This window comes from Trichosurus vulpecula, chromosome 6 (assembly GCF_011100635.1).
Source record: "Trichosurus vulpecula isolate mTriVul1 chromosome 6, mTriVul1.pri, whole genome shotgun sequence".
Taxonomy (NCBI): Eukaryota; Metazoa; Chordata; class Mammalia; order Diprotodontia; family Phalangeridae; genus Trichosurus; species Trichosurus vulpecula.
This window is the reverse complement of record NC_050578.1, coordinates 3823244-3844749: the sequence shown is the minus strand read 5'-3', so window position 1 is coordinate 3844749 and position 21506 is coordinate 3823244. Positions and strand designations below refer to the sequence as shown.

At 46.1% G+C, this 21506-nt stretch overlaps 1 protein-coding gene across 2 annotated transcripts in view; it reads left to right on the top strand.

Moving 5' to 3' along the window:
* Positions 1 to 21506, top strand: part of GTF2E2 (general transcription factor IIE subunit 2) — an 84566-nt gene that overhangs the window by 60055 nt on the left and 3005 nt on the right. For both annotated transcript variants that reach the window (XM_036764684.1, XM_036764685.1), the window contains exons 5-7: positions 3634 to 3816; positions 7807 to 7900; positions 20753 to 20868. In XM_036764684.1, the coding sequence (XP_036620579.1) occupies positions 3634 to 3816; positions 7807 to 7900; positions 20753 to 20868 (393 nt within the window). The remainder of the gene's footprint in view (positions 1 to 3633; positions 3817 to 7806; positions 7901 to 20752; positions 20869 to 21506) is intronic.

The following is a 21506-nucleotide window of genomic DNA, read 5'->3' as shown; positions in this document are numbered from 1 at the left end:
TTTCCTCCATCTCTGTCATTCGATTTTTAAAGTCTTTTTTAAGATCTATAAATTCTTTTTGGGCAGGTGACCATTTAATGCTGCTCTTTGGGGGTTTCTTTACTTAAGTATGCTCCTCTGAAGATGAACCCTGGTTCATCTCTATTCATCTCTATTCCCATAATAGGTTTCTATGGTCGGATTCTTCCTCCTTTGCCTGTGCATTTTTTTTTTTGTGGTAATAACTTGACTTTTGTAATCACCTCTAGCCCTGGGGTACGGGAAATGGTGCCTCTTGCCCCGGATCTTTAGTTCTCCCCTCTAGCCCAGAACCAAAGCCAAACCTCCAACCTCCTGAGGTAAGTGCCCACAGCCAGGGGCTTTCTGCCCCACTGCTTCTGCACTCGCCAGGCATGTGCTAGTTCCTTATTGCCGCCACTGCTCTTCGCAGCACAGCTGGTTCTGGCCATTCCTCCTCAGCAGAGGTTCCCTCAATCTTCCTGGGCTGAAACTCAAGACTCCCCTCACTATCCTGGGGTGAAAAGTTCCAGTGGCTGGGGCCGAGGCAGCCTCTCAAACCAACTAACCCCAGGGCTCACCCCCTTGTTAAAATAGAACCTAACCTGGAGGTGTTTACTCCATGCTGGGACCAAACCTAATCCTGGGATTTTTCTTCAGATCTTCTCAAACTGTCCCAGGAAGATCCCAGTTGTGCCCCTGTTTTTCTTTGTTTGTCTCCACCCACACTTTGCTTTCCCTAAGGTGTTATTTTAACTCCTTTGTGGGGGAAAATCTTGAGAGCTTGGAATTTTCTGACCTACTCTGCCATCTTCCCAGAATCCTCTCCAGCATGTAAATTCTTTTTTTTTTTTAATTTTTAGTTTACATCACTCGGTTCTACATAATTTTTTTTAATTTTTTTTTTATTTTTAGTTACAGCACATGGTTCTACATAATTTTGAGTTCCAGATTTTCTTCCCCCCCCCTCCCTCCCTCCTTCACTCCCCTCCTCCCCAAGACAGCATGGAATCCCATATAACTTCCACGTATAACTTCGCATTGAATTAATTTACACACTAGTCAAGTTATGGAGAAGAATTATGACCAATGAAATGAATCATAAGAAAGAAGAAACAGAACCAAAAAAAAAAAAAAACAACACAAAAACAAAAGAGAGAGAAAGAAAAAAAAGGGGGGGGGAAGGCTAGCATGAAGTGTGCCTCAATCTGCATTCATACCTCATAGTTCTTTCTCTGGATGTAGATAGCATTCTCCATTGTGAGTCCTTTGGAGTTGTCCTTGCACCTTGTGTTGCTGAGAAGAGCAAAGTCTGTCAGGGTTGGTCCTCACAGAATCCATGTGTCTGTGGTTGTGTATAATGTTCTCCTGGCTCTGCTTCGCTCACTCAGCATTATGCGGTGTAGGTTTTTCCAGGTTGTTATGAAGTCTGTATCATTCCCATTTCTTATAGCACAATAGTATTCCATTCAGCATGTAAATTCTTAAAGGAAAACTTAATTACAGGAAAATAGAGGCAGTAAAACTATACAATGTAGCTCTCAGATGTAGATAAATGTGACCATAAAAACAAGAACGAAGAAGAGATAAATAAAATTTTAGAAAAAGTTAGCTATGCTAGATCTCTGGAGAATATTGAATAGAAATAGAAAGGATTGTAGTTATTTCTCAACTGAGTGTGACACCTTCGCAAATAGAGACCATGGATTCATGAAGGTTTAAAAACCTTTTTAAAATGTGGGAAAGCAGAAATATTGAATGTGTCTTCCTAAAGAGTAGATGAGTCCAAAAACAAATCAAAGAAATAATATTTCACAGTGTACGTACAAGATAAACTCAAAAAGGGTGCATGGTTTCCATAGAAAGGGTGACATCAAAAGCAGGTTAGTGGAGCAGAGAAGAAATTGTCAGGTCTGTGGAAAAGGGAAGAGGTCATGACCAAACAAGAGGCAGAGGTTCACAGGAGTTAAAATGAATCATTTTTGATTATATAAAATTAGAAAGATTTTGTATAAAAAAACCCCAGTACATCAAAAATTAGAAGAAAAGCAGGAAACTGGGGCAGGGGCGGGGTGGAATCTTTGTAGTAAGCTTCTCTGATAACAGTCTCATTTCAAAGATTTATAGATAACAGATTCAAATTATAAGAGAATGGGCCATTCCACAATTGCTATGTGGTCAAAGGATATGAATAGGCAATCTTCAAAGGAATAATTCAAAGTTATCAGCAGTAATATCTTTAAAAATGTTCTAAATCACATAAATTAGAGAAATTAAGACAACTGTGAAGTATCACCTCACATCTACCAGATTGGCTAAGAAGACAAAAAAAGAAAATGAGAAATGCTAGAGGGGATGAGGGAAAATAGGGACACTCCTGCACTGTTGGTGGAGGTGTGAAATGGTTGAACCATTCTGGAGAATTTGGCCCAAAGGGCTAAAAAATTGTGTCTACCCTTTGATCAGCAATACCACTACTAAGTCTGTACCCCAGAGATATCAAAGAAAGAGGAAAGAGACCCATGTGTACAAAAATATTTGTAGCAGCTCTTTTTCTGGTGGCAAAGAATTGGAAATTGAGGGGATGCCCATCAATTGGGAAATGGCTGAACCACGTGGTGTATGATTGTGATGAAATGCTATTGTGCCATAAAAAAAGTGATGAAGGGGACTATTTCAGAGAAATCTGAGAAGACCTGTATGAACTGATGCAAAGTAGGAAAATGAGCAGAACCGGGAAACCGAAACTGGAGTATTGCAAAGAGAATCAGCTTGGGAAAGCCCTAGTAACTGATCAGCACAGTGACCCACCATTAATCTAGAGGACTGGTGGACTCGGTGTAGACTGAAGCACATTTTCTTGTCTTTCTTTTGGGGCAGGAGGAGAGGGGAGGAATGGCTAATGCAGGAATCTGTTGGCTTGACTTGTAATGGACTTTGTATCTCTTGCCTTCTCAGTGGGGGGAGGGGAAGAATCTGTAACTGAAAACAAAATAAAATGGAATTTTTAAACATCTGATCCAGTGTTGGAATAGGAGCTCCAAGGACCACTTCCTGCCTGCTGAGCCTGAAACAGAGGGTTGCTCTTGGAAGGGTAAATGCCTAAGAAATTAAGTTCGCATTAAACTAAGACATGGCCTTAAATGAGAGTATAGTGTCTGATGACAATACTGGACTCCAGAGACTAAAATTTAAGTTAATTCATTGCTAAATTAGAAGATGTGGTAGGATTGCGATCTGCATGATTGGCGGGAGTGTCCCCGTCAGTGAGATCCCAGGAGCTCTGCTCTTCTCAGGTTTTTCTACAGCTGCTGGTACCAATTGACTCCAGCTAGGGAAAACTGACTGCCTAGTTGTGCATCCCAGGGTCATGTTTTTCATATTTTTAACATCCACATGAGATCAGCATCCTACTTTCTGGGGAAGGTGGGGTGAGACATACCTCCCTTTGACCATCAGTGTTCATGAATCTTTCCTAACGAATACAGACAAGGGCAGCGTTCTCAGAATCTGCTGCCAGGCAGTGCTGGTGGAAGGCTGGTCCCCTGCAGGCATGTGCCGGGCAGTCTGCCATTGAATGTTGGTTTCTTGAGTAGTAGAACTGTTGCAAATCCTCATGCTGTGTCACTGTTACAGGCACTAGTCAACAACCCCAAAATTGAAGTAGTCGATGGGAAGTACACCTTCAAGCCCAAGTACAACCTGAAAGATAAGAAGGCCTTACTTCGGCTCCTAGACAAGCATGACCAGAGAGGCTTGGGAGGAATCCTCCTAGAAGACATTGAGGAGGGGCTGCCCAATGCCCAGAAAGCCATCAAGGTAATTGTGTGATGAGCGTGCATTTGATTACCAGAGGTGGTGGGCGCTTCTTTGGAAGGGGCCTGGAGTCTGGGGGGGAGCAGGGGACGTTCTGGCAGCAGTGCTGTGTGCCAGACGCTTGATGTGGGAGTGAGGGTGAGGAGGACACTGAGCCATTGAAAGCTCACGACTCCAGGCCCTTTGGACTAGGGCTGGAACGCACTCAGACTTGCCCCTTGCCACAAGCTAACCAGTGCTGCTGGTTAGAATGAGAGCTCTGGCCTCTTCGTGCTGGGGGGAATCCTGTTGGGAAACTGGAGGAGGACCGTTGTGGGACGGTGTACTTAGCTAGAGGAAGCCCTCATTTACATCATTCTGGGTTCTGACCGTTGTTGCAGTGATCAGGCCTAGAGGAGTGGGTGGCTCACAGCGGACAGGCAGGTAGGAAAGGTCTGAATAGACCAGTTTGGCTAGAATTCAAATCCATGGAAAGGAGCCATGGTGAACAAAGACAGAGGAGAAGGCCATGAATTTGGGCTTGGAGACCCTGAATATTTTTCAGTGATCAAAGTGATACTTGATGTATAGGGAGGTGAATCAAGTTTATAAAAATACAAGCCATTCAACTGATAAATAGTCAAAGGATGTGAACAGGTAATCTTCAGATAAAGAAATCTGAGCCATCAGTAGTCATTTGAACAAGTGCTTGTGTTGGTAAACAAAATGGGCTCTTAGTTCAACTAAGTGCCCTTGAAGAGTTTGGCCTTTGTCTCCTTGATTAGATTGGGAGTCCTTGTGACCTCCTTGCCTTAGGGGAGAGCCTGGGTTACACATGAGTTTGAGTGACACGTTTGGGACATCAGAGGCTTTTAGACCACGTGGGTTTAAATCGCCTCTTTGTGACGGTTCTAGGTCACGTGGGTGAGTCGCATGTGTGACTCACCCTTGACCCTAAAAAAGATACAAAACCAGGGGTTGGCTTTCTCTTTTTCGGAACTCTTACCCACAGCAGTGGTGGCACGCACAACTCTGGGCCAGCCCTTGTTATCAGCTCCCGGGCTGAACCTAGATGTTGGTAACTATGAATTGTATTTGGTCTGTCTGTCGATGTTTGTAATTTGTATTTGTTCCGAAGTTCAGGGTGCTGGCTTTTTCCCCTGAACTAAGTGAGTGATTTTTGTATGCTGGATTAAAATAAGCTTGTTAGCCCCTTAACGTTGCTTTCCTTAGTAAAGCAGATCAAAAGAACCTGGGCTTTTTCAGCATGCTGGTAGCATGCTTGTTGTTGGGCTTGTGTTGGTCTTTCACCCCCACAACATCTGCTAGCCAGATTGTTGAAACAGTGCTCCAAATCGCTAATGGAGGAATGCACATTAAAACAATTCTGAGGGACTTGCCTCCCACCCACCAGGTGGCTAACAGAACAGAAAAGGAAAATAATAGATCCTGGAGGGGATGTGGAAAATGGGGACACCAGTGCGTTGTGAACTGGTCCCTCCATTCTGCAGAGCGATGATGGAGCTCTGACCCAAGCAATACACTTGAAGGTCTGCACCCCAGAGAGTTCAGAGAAAAAGGAAAGGGGCCTGTACATATGGAAACATTGATGGCAGCTCTTTTTGAGGTGACAAACAATTGGAAATGGAGGGGACATCATTAGTCAGAGAATGGCTGAACAAGTTGTCGTATGATTGTGATGGAAATCCGTTGGCTGGTTTCAGAAAAACCTGGGACGACTTCGAAAGTTGGCGTCCGTTTGTAGTGGAGATGGGAGGGGAGTAGGTGTTCTTATGTAGCCTCTGGAGCTTGCTTTTGTCCTTCTGAGTGTCTTGGCCTGGCTTTCCTCTGGGGGTCAGGGCTTTCCTGAAGACAGCTTCCAGGGGTGTGCGGGGATGCTCCAGGACTCCTCTGAGCCCCTGTTAGAGCTGTGGTCACAAGCCGTGGCTCTGGCCTGGCTGGGGGGTGCACAGGATTCAGAATGCTGCACATGACCATAGCCTGTCACATTCAGACTCTGCTGTGAGGAAGCCCGTGGATGGCCTCAGTCACATGTTTTGCTCATTCTGATTATAGAATTTAAGCTTGCCCCAGATCGCTAGGAACAGGTTTTGTTTTAAGCCAAAACTTCGTAAGATTCTTACAAAAGTGTCACAAAGTCACAGACCTAGTGAAAGCAACTGATTAGCAAAGTGATTTCGGAGAGTAACTGGAGCCGTGGACAGATTTTTTAGGAAGCTCCTTGAGCGGTCTAGCTTTGGAACATTGCTTTGGATTCAGGAGGTGAGATGTGAGAGCCGATGGCTCCCTCTTCCCCCGTGCCCTGCGGTGACGCCCCCCTTGCCTTGTGGTGATGACCCCCCTTGCCCTGTGGTGACCCCCCCACACCCTGCCCTGACCCCTCTTGCCTTGTGGTGACCCCTTGCCCTGCCGTGACCTCCCCCCTGCCCTGCCGTGATCCCCCTGCCTTGCCGTGATCCCCCCTGCCTTGTGGTGACCCCCCCTTTCCCTGTGGTGACCCCTCTGCCTTGTGGTACCTCCCCTCCCCTGCGGTGACACTCCCCCCACCCCTACCCTGCAGCGCTGCTGGCTTCCATCCTCATGGGAGCTCAGTCCTAGTTTTCTATAGGCTGCTTGTTCTCTCCATGCTACTGATCCATTGACTGGGGAACAATGATGTGAGAAGAGCCAGGATTGGTCATCCTGTGATGTTTCTCACTGGAAGTCCATGGAGTCTAGCTGTTGTCTGCTGCCGCTGTCACCATGGAAAGGTCTAGAACGTCATATGGGCATAGATTGAGGCAGAATAGCACTGAATAGGAACATCCTGAGTTCAAATCCAGCCTCAGACACTTCCTTGCTGTGTGACCCTGGGCAAGTCACTTCACCCTGCTTGCCTCAGTTTCCTCCTCTGTAAAATGAGCTGGAGAAGGAAATGGAGAACCACTCTAGTATCTTTGCCAAGAAAACCCCAAATGGGGTCAGGAAGAGTCAGACACGGCTGAAATGACTGAACAATAACAACAGGACTTTAGAGGTCTGACCACCTCATGTTACAGGGGAGGAGCTGGGACACAGAAAGGTAAATCTACCTCCCCAAGGGCAAGCAGATATAAAGTAGCAGGACTGAGATTGTAGCTCGAGGTCTCTGTCTCAAAGCTGTCATAAACACATAGGGATTTGGCCCTGGTTTTCAATCCTCTCAGATTCTGAAACTTGCCTTAGCTAGCCATTTTGACCTTGAATAATGCCGAGGCATTTCTTTAGCACTGCTCCAAAGCCCTCCTACTGTAGCTCCCCCCGGCCTCTGGCCTCCAAAAGCCTGTTAGGTGCTTGGAACCTCCTGGGAAAAGGTGTGACTGGTTAGTTTGGGTCAAGGGGATTGTACCCGGCCCAGCATGAGGTGAATGGCTACTTTGGTCCACACTCAGGGCCAAGGTCTCTCTCCCCCAGTCCTTGAAGGTCACGGAGCTTTCACAATGTTCCTGACCTAAGGGGAGTTCCCCCCCCCCCCCCAGCAAACATGTTGTTCTCTGGGGATGATTTCATGTGGCCACTTTCTGGTGTGGGTACTTTGACCAAGGCAAGGAGAGGTTGTGATCTGCATCACCACACAGTACTGTAAACTTCAGAGTAGGCACTGAAACGTGGCTCTTTGGAAGGACTGGATACCTCTTCTCAGAGGGGATGGAAGAAACCCTGGACTTGGGGTCAGGAGGGGAGCCCTTGGGCACTGATCAGAAAAGACAGGGTCTGTAGAGTGCGCTCTGGGGGCCTTCAAGCCTCGGGCTTGGTGACGTGTGAGCTATGTCTGCGCAGGCCCCTCACATCCTTGTTGGGCCAGGGGTTCCTGGCTGGCTCATCACCCCGTCCTAACTTGTGTGATTGCCGGCCCCCGTCAGCTCTACACACACAAGGTGTGATGGGAGTGATGCTCAAAGCAGTTGGGTGCCTTGGGATTGCAGCTCATCACTGCTCCCTCCGACCACTTCTCTGTGTCTTTATAAACTGCAGGCCTTAGGGGACCAGATCATCTTTGTCACACGTCCTGACAAGAAGAAGATCCTTTTTTACAACGATAAGAGCTGTCAGTTCACCGTGGATGAAGGTAAGTTAGCAGTGGGGGAGGGGCCCCCAGGGTCTAGGTGATGAGTGACGCTAACCGTTTGGTGCCTGGTCTTCGTTGTCATAGACGGCCAGAGGCCACCTCTAGACTTCATGCCCGGTGATTGTCATGTCGCCTGCCTGATAGGCAAGGGGCAGGTTGGAGGTCCTCAAGCCCTCCGCGTGGCACCATCCGTGTGTATAGGTGTCACTGTCCTTACAGGGAGACTTTCCTATTAGAAATGGGATTCAAACCCAGATCTCTTTTGGACTCCACCTCCAACTCTCTGTCCTGCCATTTGTTACACGTGTGACTTCTTTATCACTTTAGTTTTAGCAATCTGATTACAACAAAGATTGTGATACTCTGAACAGAAAATCAGATTGCTGGCCAGCTTGCAGGAATGATGACAGTGCTTGGACTAAGCTTTGTAGTTCCCAAAGAACCGTGGTCATTTGCTATTTCCCACCTTTGTTGTGAGGAGTGAGTCACTGCGAGGTGCAGTGCCGACCTCCAGGCTCCTTGGGGTGCTCACATTTTCAGTTTTGGGGTCATTCGAATTTAGACAGCTGGGCTCCCTATTTTTATTTGAAATCCTTACTGCGATGAGGATGAGGGGCTCTGCCAGGGAAGGGAGGTAGCTCTGTCAGTAGAGTCCCCATTCACAAATACCATGGTAATGGTTCTCAAGAACCCACTCCTGACCGTGTCTTATCCCACACAAAGTACTTGGCTGAATCCGAAGGCAAAATGATTGTCTGCGCTGAGAAATCTGCAATACGCATTCCACCAGATTCTTTTTGTTTCTGACGCAGCATTTTGAAAAGCAAATCAAATTTTATGAGCAACAACTTGATATTTATTTCATGCCAGTGCAGTAATCCTAGGAAGACAGAGCAGTACGGAGCTTCTGAGGCGAGGCTGCATCGGATGTAGAGAAACACCTCCCCTTTGCCCAGTGTCCCTGCCTACCCCTCCTCCACTTCATTATTTACAGTACAGCATTCATCCAGTTTTTTAGATAAATGTGTCTTCCTTTCTGTATAACATAGCAGGCTTTTCCATTTTTCACAGTGAGCTTTTATTGCTATTTTCACGTTTACGTTGCCCAAATTTCCCCAGCGTTCCTCTGCCTTCTCTCCAGAGAGCCATCCGATATAACAAAGAATATTTTGAAGAAAAAGAGGAAAGGGGGAGAAAGAATCAGACAAACTGCCCAGTACACATGAACAGAATCTGAAGATGTACGCACTCTTGGATGCTAACGGGCCCTGGCCTCTGTGTAGAAGACGGAGAATGTTTGCTTCCTCCCTCTCTTTGGGGCCGTGTTTGTTCCTGATAATTCTGCCTCTTCTCTTCGGATGGCTGTGTGGTTGTTGGAAGGATTACTCACGAGTGGAGTGCGGCGTGTTCTTGGCGCTGCTGACTTTGCATCCGTTGTCTGGGGGCTTCTGAGGCGTCGTTTCTCATGCTGCAGTAGCGTCCCCTGTAGCGTTTGATGTAATGAGAGTCTGTGTGTGTGCGTGTGTGTCCCTTTGAATGGGCCCTTATCTGTATGTAAATGTAAAAATAACGGTCATTAAGATCATGCTTAGCTGTGAGGAGAGCCAGTGAGTTGTCATATTTGTGAGGCGTTTGTCAGGCCAGCACGGACACAGGTTTCCATGCTGTGTTCGCCAACACCCGGCTCAGCATTTACGGCCGGTCCTGGGCGCCGCTGATGTGCCAGGGCACAGGAAAGTGGGCATCGTCGTCATCACAGCCGGGCTCCGTCCTCCTCTTCCTAAAGAGTCATGCATCCATCCACCCAGCAGCCAGGCAGGTGTGGGCCCCTTCTGACCTGCAGGTGGCAGCATCACCATTCCTATAAGGAGCCTGGGTGGATCAGAAATGAACCAGGGGAGGAGGGAGGCACCAGTTTGTACCAGCCGCATACCACCTTCAGATGTCTCACCTGGGTGCTAAGGAGCCCCACGATGAGCTCTCCTGTCTGGGGTGCCAGCCTTGCTGCCACTTCCCATCCCCCTGCAGGGTGGAATTTGCACGGCCTTTTAAGGTAGGTGCCATAAGTATTCTCATTTTTCACGTGGTGACTCGCCGATGATCACCCAGCTTCAGATTCTTGGCTCAGTGCTTTCTGTTGACTTCTGCCATGCTGTCTCTCTGAAAGGACATAGGTTTACATTTTAAAAAATGTTTTATTGATATTCTTCGTTTTAACATCACTTTCATTTTCAAATCTCCGTCTCTCTATCTTTCTCTCCCTCTCCTGCCCCTTCTCCAGAGAGGCATTGCCGATAACAAAGGATAAAAACATTTCAGGGAAGCTAGCCAAGCCCTCCCTGCCTCTGACAGGTGCCCTCCATGGCCAGCACCTTTAGGCCTTTGCCTTTAGAGAGAAGGCAAGGATGTGGGTTTGCTCATTTCTTCTTTGGGGCCAGGCCGGGTCATTCTGATCTCCTCCCTTTCTGTCTGGGGTGTTTGTTGTGGTTCTTTTCATTTGCCTCGTTGGAGTCATTGTGTATTTCCCTGGTTCTGCTTAACTTTGCTTTGCATCATGTCCTATGTCGTCACATGATTCCCTGTATTCATCTTATTTGTCCTTCTTTATAGCACAGTAGTATTCCATTACAGAATTACCAGAGAATCAGCAGTTAATAATAGCTCCAGTAAGATCTCAGGATACAGAGCAAACCAGCAAAAAAAACTCCACTGCTTTTCTATGTAGCAGTAACAGAGGGAATGATCGAGAAAGGACTCCTCATTCGTGACTGTGAAAAGAGGCGTAAAATATCTGGGAGTCAGTCTAACAGGGTACGCTTAAGACCTGTCTAGAGGGTTACAAAATGCTTCTTCAAGAAAGGAAGAGAAACTTAAATAACTGAACAGAAAATCCCTCTACCTCCTTGGCCCATGCCATGATGATAACAGTGACTGTGCTGCATGCTGCCTAAGTGACTTCACAGATTTAATGCTATGCCAGGGGATACTTTACAAAGTTAGACAAAAGAAGAACAAGATTCATTTGCAAGATAAAAGGGTCCAGATGACCCAGGAAAGCAGTGAAAACCAGGTGGTGTAAAGAGAGAACACTTCCAGACGAACTCCAGTTAGCAGTAACCCTCAAAAGAGTTGGATTCACAACAGTGAAACAAAGCAGAAAAGGAAGACTAAGGAATGATTGTATCCAATGACCTGATGTTTGACAAACATGAAAAAAAAATTACCTGCAGAAGAACTCCTTCCATGACAAGAATTGCTGGGGAACCTGGAAAATAGTCTGGTAGAAATTAGGTAAGGCTAGCAGCCTCATCCCATACACCACAATGAGCTCAACATGTACCAAAGATCAGCCCGTGACAGATGGGAAGGGAGCAAGGTCAAGGTGTCCATCACTGCTGTGGCCAAAGGATAGAAGCCTCACGAAAGATAAAGAATAGATTGTTTTTATTAAGTGCATTTGCAGTATCAAATATAAAGAGAAGTGGTCAACTGGGGAAATTTTTGTATCTGATGGCTCTTATCAGGGTGTGCTCTATAGGACATATAGGTAACTAGTGCAAATATGTAACAGCCCATACTGGCAGATGAGTGGTCAAAGAATACAAACAAACTGTTCACAACAGAAACATTTCAAATTACTAACCACTTGAAACCACACTCTTCATAAGACAAAGGTGAATCAGAACACCTTGGGCTCCCCGTAGCCAGTGATAATGCCACATGTTGGGAATGGTCAGTGCTGTAGGTGTGGAGGGTGGCATACTGTGGCACTGCTGGGGGAGTCATGAGTTGGCTCAGCTCTTCTGCAAAGCGTTTTGGAACTGCTTAAGGAAGTGACTAAGATGTCCATGCCCTTTGACCGGGATCACATGGCTAGGCAGATACCCCCCACTCGGGTCAGAGACAGAAAGAAGGGACCTGTCATTCACCTCCACATGGCCACAGCAGCCCTTTGAGAGTAGCAAAGAACAGGAAATTAAGTACATGCCTACCAGTGGGTGATGGCTGAACTAGCGAAGGCACATGAATAAATAAAAGGTATCATGAACGAAGTTGTTAGTGTCTAGCCTGTAGTAAAGAAAGCAGCCATCCCAGAAAGTCTGCAAGGCTTCATTAAGAACAGAAAGTTCGCTTGAGGCTCACCTTGTTTCCTTTTGGACCAGGGCTAATAGACTTGTAGAAGAGGCAGCTCTGTAGATACCACCCCAGACCTGGTTCTTTTCCAATGCACATGACAGAGTCTCTCCTGCTGTTGTGCATGGGAGGGAGAAATGTGGGCAAGACCCAGGTGCTGTGTGGCAGAGTCAGAGCTGACAGGATATCTAGACCCACCAGGGGCTGTTAACAAAGCATGTCAGCTTTAAGGGAGCTGCTATTTAACTGTTAACAAAGACAAAAGCTTGAATGGCCCCCAACCAGATTTGCAGATGAAATAGTCAACAAGCATTTGTTGAGCAGCCCTGGGAATACCAGGGAAGGCAAGGGAGAAAAGGAAGGAAAGAAGGGGTGGGGAGAGAGTTCCTGCTCTCAGGAAGCTCACCCCCTAAGGGGAGGCTCCCTGCCTTGTTGGATGACAATGTCAAGATTCAGAAAGTTCTCAACAGACTGAATCTCCTTCATATGAAATTTAATGGAGACCATAGTAAAATGGAACACTTGACTCTGAATTCTCCATTTCACAAGTACAGACTTCATCTGAAAAGCATCAGGAGCTTTACCAAACTGCTAGCTTGTGGCCTAGTCATCAGTCCTATTTGGTGCCCTTGTCAGAATTGGTCTGAGGCCTTGTCTTCATTCATCTTGGGGCACCCACTCCATTTTTGGAAGGTCTTTGTTAAACTGGAGGGAGTTCATGGATGGTTGTGACCCAAGAGGGTACTCAGGGGTCTTCCATGGTCATGCCCTAAGAGTCTACTGCAGGAGTTTTTGCCCCTTTTTGTTGTGAGTCATAAGACGCCCTGAGAACAAGATCTTAGGACCCAGGGGAGTGAAGAACCCCTACTATGGTTTCTGGTTTGCATCTCACATTTAGAAGACAAGAAGGGCACATCATCAAGGCATAGCAGAGCTCTCCTGTGAGAGATTTGGGGGTTCCCAAAGAGACTGAGAGCAAAACTAAGGGAGAAAAGCCTGTCAAGACAGGAAAGTGAATGAAAGGGATGTTCTCCACTTCTGCAAAGGACTTTCATCCATGTGGCCATTCCCAGCCCACAGGCGGATTGTAGCCCCAGGTGCCCATATCTCTTCAGTAGCTGGGAGCTAGGCTGGCTCTCTTGTGGGAGACCTACAGTTCACCCCCAGGCCAGGAGGGGCTGTTTCTCCTGCTCACTGGTCACCTCCACACTGTGAGCACACATCTCAGAGCTGGACTCTAATGAAGGAATTGTGCCATAGATGTAACACAACCAAAGTTAAGGGCCAGCGATGCATTATTAAGTTCTTACTGTGTGCCAGGCACTGGGAATACAAACAGACAAAAAGAGAGAAAGTTCCTGCCCTCGAGGGAAGGGCTAAGACATCACATAAGGGAAGCTAAAAGGCTAGGCTGACAGAGTGAGGAAGGGGGACCTGAAGAGTCAGGAGCGGAGCCTAGAGGAATCGAGCTATGACCCTGGTGGGCCAGGGCACTTATTAACACGGAGGCTCTGGGAGGCAGCTAAAGAGAGACCTCATCTGACTATAAAAGGGCAGACCATCTTAGTCTGTAATATTGTAGAGTCCATCAAGCTGTCAGGAAGTTTTTACTGCATAGAAAGGCAAAAGCAGTCTGCCCTCTAGGAGCTCATGGGGGGAGATAACATCTATAAATTAGAATATACATGATACACCGAGTAGGTGGAAGTAAGGACACCTCACCTCCCACAGGAAGGCTCTCGCAGCTGTGGGGAGGCAGGGAGAGGCCTCTGATAGACCAAGTTTCAAAGGAAGCTGGGTGTTCTTACTGAGCACGCAGAAAGAGGAAGGAAAGCATTCAGGGAGTGGGCAGTCAGTGTCTAGCACGACAGGGCCATAGCGTGCATGGAGCGGGGAGGAATGTATTAGAAGACAGAGCAAGGGACTAAGGAAATTTGAGAAGCCAAACAGGAGTTCATCTTTGATCCTAGAGGGTTTGCTGAATAGGGGTGAGGTGACCTGGTCTGTTGCACTTCTGTGGGTTGCAGGGGGAGAGATCAGAGGCAGGGACCTGTGACCAGTTGGAAGGCCATTGGCGTCATCCCAGAGAGGCTCACCATGATGCAGTGCTGGGTGGCCTAGAGAGCGCTCATCTCACTGTAAAGGGAGTCACTTCTACGGTGCTCCTAGAGCTGAGTTTGATGTTAGCTCGTCATTGGAGTTGTTCAGAAGTGCCAGAACATAACGCAGCCGTGACCGAGAAGTTCCCATGGGCTTTGATGAGCTTGTCTGTCTGAGGGATTCGGGGTTGGAGGCCACCGGGGCGGGGAGGGGGGGGGGTGCAACTCTCTTCTCCCTCTGCTGATGTCCTGTTCATCCTTGAGGCCCTGGTGCTTCTTCCTCCATCCCCCCAGCTGGGAATGAGCTCTTCCATCCCTCTACACTGTTCCTTCCTCATGTGCCCATCACCCATTATGTCTCTCTCTCCTTTGTCTGCACACATACCTTATCACCTCTCCTAAATGATAAATCCCTTGAGGTCAAGCACCCAGTATTATTTGTCCTTTTATTGCTCTCCAGTTCTTTTCACATACACAGAGAATTAATAAGTGTTTGAATAGATTGAGTAAATGTGATCTCGATTCCTTCAATGTGATATAAAACCCTGGTCTAGAGAACAGTTTTCTATGAAGCAGGTCGTTAAGGCATCTGGTTATGTTATTTGAGACGTAGAAGGTACCTGTTGAGTCATTTCGTTTAGCCTCCATATCTTCCGTGTTAGGTCTCTTGATGAGAGGTAACAACAAATTACTTGAAACAGCTGGAAATTGCACCCTGGTCTCGTGCGCCCCACACTCCCACCGCTGCCCCCCTGGCTTTCTGTAGCTCACATTTGTCTTACAGGGCTCTCAGTCTTAGATTTCTGTGTCAGTGGAGCCTGTGTCATTCTGCTGTACCCTGTGAGGAACATCAGAGTGCCCAGGCTAAGACAAAATCTGAACAATCTGACAGCCCAAGGCTTCGCATGAGATATATTGGAATATAAAAGAAGGAAGAGTCTGTCCCAGCACAAGCGCGGCTCGTTATTTTATTTCTGTCTAGCTTTTGAACTGACCCTGCTGACTGTAAAGCTGAACCTTTGGAATGAAAGGAGTGGGCTGTACCAGTCACTGCCTGGATGAGGCATGTAGGCATTCCTGAAGATTCGGAGAATGGTCTGACTTGAGGCCTCATTATGGATGACAGCTGTTCTAGTGGAAAAACTCACTTAGCTCTCTCTTCAAGTAGATTTTCTTCTCTTTGACACTTCTGTAGGATACAGAAATGCAGTAGTTCTGAGGGAAAATGACTATCTCAAGAAGGTTTTCAGAAAGGAAAAATAGGAGATATTTTGTGAAAGCGGAAGCCAAAATGGCATGTGACCCAAAATGTCCACTGGTTTTCTTTAAAATAACTCTATGTCACCTTGGACATGTGACCAGAAGTTCTTTCTGAGTTGTATCAGTCAAACCACAAGCACATAAGTGCTACCTCTGTGCCCCACACTGTGCTGGGCCCTGGGGATACAAAGAAAGGCAAAAATCTGGTTCCCAACCTCAGAGCTCACAGTCCAGAGGGGGAACTTTTGGCCAACTCCTTAGATCAAAGATAGGAGCATTGTTAGAAAGGAAGGTGATCTCAGAAGGAAGACCTAGCAGTAGGGGTGGGCAGTGGGCCGGGGAAGGCCTGCAGAAGGTGGGCTGTGAGCTGGGAGGCAGAGAAGAGAAAGGACATTCTTCCAGGAATCGCCGGGAGATGGAGTGGAGGAAGGTGGAAGAAGTCTGGAAGATTGGGAATGGGGCAGGTTCTGAAGGGGTTTCAAGGCCAAACGGGATTTTATAGTCTTGGAGGCATTAGGAAGCCACTGGAGTTTATGAATGAGTGAGCGAAGCAGTTCCTACCACCTTTGTGCCAAGCTCTTTGCTGAGTGCTGGGGTTGCAACCAGGCAGGCCCAGTTCTCGTGGGCCTCACGTTCTGCTTGAGGAGATAGCATCCATGGACAGCGTGTCAAGTAGAGAGAGAGGGCCATGGGCTGCACCCGCATTTTGAGGAGGATTGCTGGCAGCTGAGTGGAGAGGGGCTGGAGTGTGGGGAGACTCAAAGCTGGGAGGCCAACTCGTGGGCTACTGCAGTCATCCTTGTGTGAGGTCATGGGAGCCGGCTCTAGGGTGGTGAGCGGAGGGGTGGGAAGATAGGAATAATGAGATTCAGTGGGAGTGAGGAACTGAGCATTAGACAGATGATGACACCCCAAAGCTCATCATCTTTTGGGTCGAGGGAAGTTTGGAAGGGGAAGTCGAGTTCTGTTTTGGACATACTGATTTTAAGATACCTTAGGGACATCCAGTTCAAGAAGTCCAAGAGGTGATAGAAGACTGGAGCTCCAGAGAGCTGGATGTGTAAATTGGGTAACCACCTCTATAGAAATAGTTGAACCCATGAATATTGGAGAGATCATGAAGTGAAGTAGCATTGGGGTGGGGGGAAGAGGATCTAGGACACAGCCTCAGCGGACAGACCTGGATACAGATCTAGCAAAGGTGAATAAGGAGTATTGGGGCTGGTAAGAAGAGACCCAAGACAGAATAGTTTCATGAAAACCCACAGAGGAGAAGAGTTTGCAGAAAGGGTGACCAGCAGTGTCAGAGGCTGCAGAGAGGTGAAACTGAAGCAGGAGAAGGGAGGAAAGACTTGATTTGGCCATTGAGAGGTCATTGGAGGCTTTAGAGGAAGCACACCAGCTTGTAGACACACCGAACACCTCTGCCTCCTGACTGTAAGAAAGTTGGGGTGAACAAAGCATGATTCTCATTTCTTGTACATTTGCCGCTCTCTCTTCTTCTGATGTATTTAGAACCCAGCCAGCCTCCCTTGCCATTTCTTAAGTCTCTGTCCCCCCACCCTACCCTAGCAAATGAGCACAGAGATTGTGTTCTCCATCAGTCAGTCAGGCAATACGCGTTTATTTTTTTTAAGTTAATATATTTATTTTTAGTTTACAACATTCAGTTCCACAAGCTTTTGCGTTTTAAATTTTCCCCTTTCCCCAGACGGTGTGCAGTCTGATATAGGCTGTACATACACATTCATTTTAAACGTATTTTCACATTAGTCATGTTGTAAAGAATTCTAACCAATGGAATGAACCACGAGAAAGAAGAAAAAAAAAAGAGAGATAGCAAATAGTGTGCTTTCATCTACATTCACACCCCATAATTCTTTCCCTGGGTGTGAATTGCATTTTCCATCGTGAGTCTTTTGGAGTTGTTTTAGATTCTTGCGTTTCTGAGAAGAGCCAAGTCTATCAAAGTTGGTCATCGCACAGTGTGGTTGTTATTGTGTACAGTGTTCTCCTGGTTCTGCTCACTTCACTCAGCATCAGTTCATATAAGTCTTTCCAGGTTTTTCTGAAGTCTGCCTGTTCATCTTTTCTCATAGCCCAATAGTATTCCATTACATTCATATTCTGCAACTTGTTCAGCCATTCCCTCAATACACATTTATTAAGCGTCTGAGATGTGCCAAGCACTATGTTGAGTGGCTTCTGCTCCCTCCAGACTACTCTGGGTTAATCTACTTAAACCAGTGGAGTGCTAAGTTCCATTACACATGGGGAAAGGGATGCAATGCACATGTACTGAGATTTAGAGCATTTACTTTCTGTTGGGTTTTGCTGAAGCCTGTTGCTTTTCTAAGTGAGGAGAAAGATGTTTGGGGGATTAAAGCCTGAGTAATGGCAGCATAACCTTTGAAAATAGCAGAGCTTAAGGCAGAGCTAGTGTTTCCTTTTTTAAAATTTAAATGTATTGTTTTCAGGTACCAAAAACCACCTCTCACTTCCACCCCTTCCCTCCCCCCCCCTTGGGGAAAACAAACTATAAAGTCCTTGTAACAAACAGATTCCTGCCTTGGCCACGGATTCTCAGTTTCCCCTGAGTCTGTCACCCCTCTTTCAAGAGTATATTTCATCATGAGTCGTATGGAATCATGGCTGGTTATTGCTCAGAGTTCTCTTTTTCCTCTTATAAAGAAAAGGAGCATGGTGATAGAGAAGCTGGTCAGCTCTAGGTTTGATGCAGTTTGTTTCTGGGTCCCCTACCCCTCTTTTTCCTCCCCCACCCACAGCCCAGGCTTTTATTTATTTCATTTTAAGCCTCTCTTCACCATCCACTCTCTGTGGTTAAGCTTGTGTGGCTTGTGACTAGTCACTGTCTTCATCCTCCCTCTTATTGTCCCTTCTCCCCTTTGCCTCCTGTTCCTTTGTGGAGTGAAATCTATTTCCATACCCAGCTCTGTGTATATGATATGTGTATGTGGCATCTATGTGGTATATGCATGTATGTAGTGTACTGTGTTTTGTATGTATATGTAGCGTGTACACACACACACACACACACACACACACTCGCGCTTGAGCACGTGCAGGCTCCCAGATTGAACACCCAGATTACGTGAGAGAATTTCTCCCACTCTTCCTCCCTCTCCAAGTATTCCTCCTGATGAAGATAGGATTCTGAGGGGACACATGAGTCGTCTCCCCATATTAGAATGTAAACAGTTCATCCTTCTTTAGTTCCTTGTGATGATTAATCTTCTGTTTACCTTTTTATTTTTCTTTTGACTCCTGTGTTTATATTTCAGAGTTTCTCTGCAGCCCTTGTTTTTTCATCTGGAATGCTTAGAAGCCTCTATTTCATTAAATATCCATTTTTTCCTCTATAGGATTATATGTAGTTTTGCTGGGTAAGTTAATCTTGATTGTAAGTGTTTATCATTTGCTTTCTTGAAGATTGTATTCTGAGCTTTCCATTCCTTTTTAGTAGTACCCACTAAATCTTGTGTGATCCTGACTATGGCTCCTGGTACTTGGAATTTATTCATTCTGGCTACTGATAGGGGTTTTTTTGTTTGTTTTTACTTAGATGTTCTGAATTTCAACTATAGTGTTCCTGAGACTTTTGATTTTGGTGTTCCCTTCAGTAGGTAAATGGTGAATGGTTTCTATTTTCACTTTGCCCACTGGTTCTAAGATCAGGGAAGTTTTGTTTTATAATTTCTTGAAATATGTTGTTCAGGCTCTTTTTGTTCATAGCTTTGAGGTTGTCTAGCAATTCTTAAATTACCTCTCCTTGATCTATTTTCCAGGTCAGTTGTTTTTGTTAGGAAATACCTTACAGTTCTTTTTTTTCTTCCAGTTTTTAAACCTTGTTTTTTAATATTTCTTGCTTTCTCATAGTTATTCAATTTTATTTGGTTCATTCTGATTTTCAAGAAGTCTGTTGCTTGGGTACAGCTTTTTTCCTCATTCCAAGCTGTTACTTCTCTCGCCAGTTCTTCTATAACTCACGTTTCCTTTCTCTTTTTTGCTTCTTATTGTTCCTTTTCCAATCGCTCCTTCCAGTGCATTTAATGGCTCATTTTATCGATAGCTCATTTTTTGCTCTTTTTCTTTTTTTAACTCTTGCTTCATCTCATATTAGAATTGTAGTTGAACCTGCCCCCAAGCTGTTTTTTTCTCTTTGGAGATATTTTGGAGTCATTCTCTTGTGTTTGTGTCTTAAATGTTCTCATCACTCTAGTAATTCTTTATGGTGTGTGTGTGTGTGTGTGTTTGCTTATTACTTTGCACCTTTGGACTTTATATTAGGGCCGGGCTCTGGACACTTGTGTAGGGAATGGTTAGACTGTGCTTGGACCTGTTTTGTGTCTTCTTGCTTCCTGCTACTGTTTTCTTTGGGTATTTAGTGTGTTGGGATCCCAGGGACAGTTCAGGATGGGGACCTGCAAGCTTTTAGTGTGCTCAAAACAATCCAATCCAGAAAAAGTGTGACTGCTGCCCTTCTGGTACGAGTGCTGCAAGGTCCTGATCTGCGTTTGGGTCTAAGCAACATTTCTGCGGGCTTGCCCTTGATTGGAGCTCCAGTAGACTGCTGCTGTCTTCAGCTCCTCTCAGGCAGCTGGAAATCTCTACTGGATCAGAGTGATGACTGGAGGCTTCCCTTTGGTCTGGGACTTCTCTGTCTGGGCTGGTTCTGCTATCCCATTGCTTTCCCACCATCAGAACCACACAGCTGGTACTTGCTTGCATACTGGCTCAACACTTCAGACATGGCTGAGGGCCCACTGCTGCCTGTTGTCCGTTGCCCTTGATCACCACCCATAGTTGCCAGTGTCCTCCTTGAGTCCACACTGGATCTCTGCCCCCAGCATTGGGTGGTGAGCAGCAGAGCTATCAGTTACCGCCTGTTCCTGCTCCTTGCTCAAGGTCAGGTCCCTTTGGATTCCACCAAACCCTTCTCATGCTGTGTGGGAAGTCTGCACATGTGTTCCTGGGTAGCCTCACCAAGAGTTTTTTTCTTGGGTTTCCTGATCAGGATTTAGTCTGAGGTGATTTCTGGATGTAGGGAAGAGCCTGGCTGTACTACTTCCTTTTCTTCTGACAGCTTGGACAGTTTCCTCCTAGTATTTCCTTTCCAGAGAAGCAAGATTTTCCTTTCCCTGGGCTCTTTTCTATTCAAGTCCCAACTTATAGGTGCTAGAGGCATATCAGTGCCTCTTTGTTTACATGAATAGAGATTTTCTTTTCTTTTAATTTCAACTCTGAAGTGAATGATTTTGTCTGAGTCTTGATTTTCACTGGGTACTAGATACAGTCTGCAATCCCTGAATGTAGAGTGATGCTTACTTTGTTCATGCAGAATTTCAAAAACTTTGGAGGAGCGTCACTGTGGATTCTATGGATGAGGAGAAAATTGAAGAGTATCTCAAGCGACAGGGTATTTCTTCCATGCAGGAGTCTGGACCGAAGAAAGTGGTATGTATGAGCCAGAAGTGGTGTTTCAGTAACACTGAATCAAGGCGGCTTTTTTGGAGAGGAGTCAGTGAAAATAGCCAGTTCATGTACTCCAAAAGGTATTTTAAAATGCTTTCTGGAGAAAGTAATGGATGCATGGATGACAAGCTGTTTTTAGCTACTTGATGCCTTTCCACGTCTGACTTCCTTGACCAGCTTGTCTAGGAGTGAGATTACTAGATCACAGTTCATTGAATTTTCTTCCTTGGTCTCAGATTGTTTTCCAGAATAATTGAGCCAGTACACATCTCTACCAATAATAGATTACTAAGCCAGGACTTAGAATCCTGTGGTATCACTGAAAGAATATTGTTAAAAAAAAAAGATGGGACCATGTTTCAGGGACAGCCTTAGGGCTTTTCAGAAGTGCTAGGCAGTGTCCCAAATGCCACCCAGCCCACTTCTCCCTTCTCCCAACCTTGTTCCCTACTTGTTTACAAGAAAGCAAGTGATTCTGCTGAGTGATGAACCAGAAAGAAGAAAGATGAGAGCTAGGGCTCCCCCATCACAGCAACGAGTCTTGTCACGTCTGGAAATAACAGAATCTGTTTCCTTTTACTCTTCATGATTTGGCCTCTCAACTCTTAACCCTGAGTGTG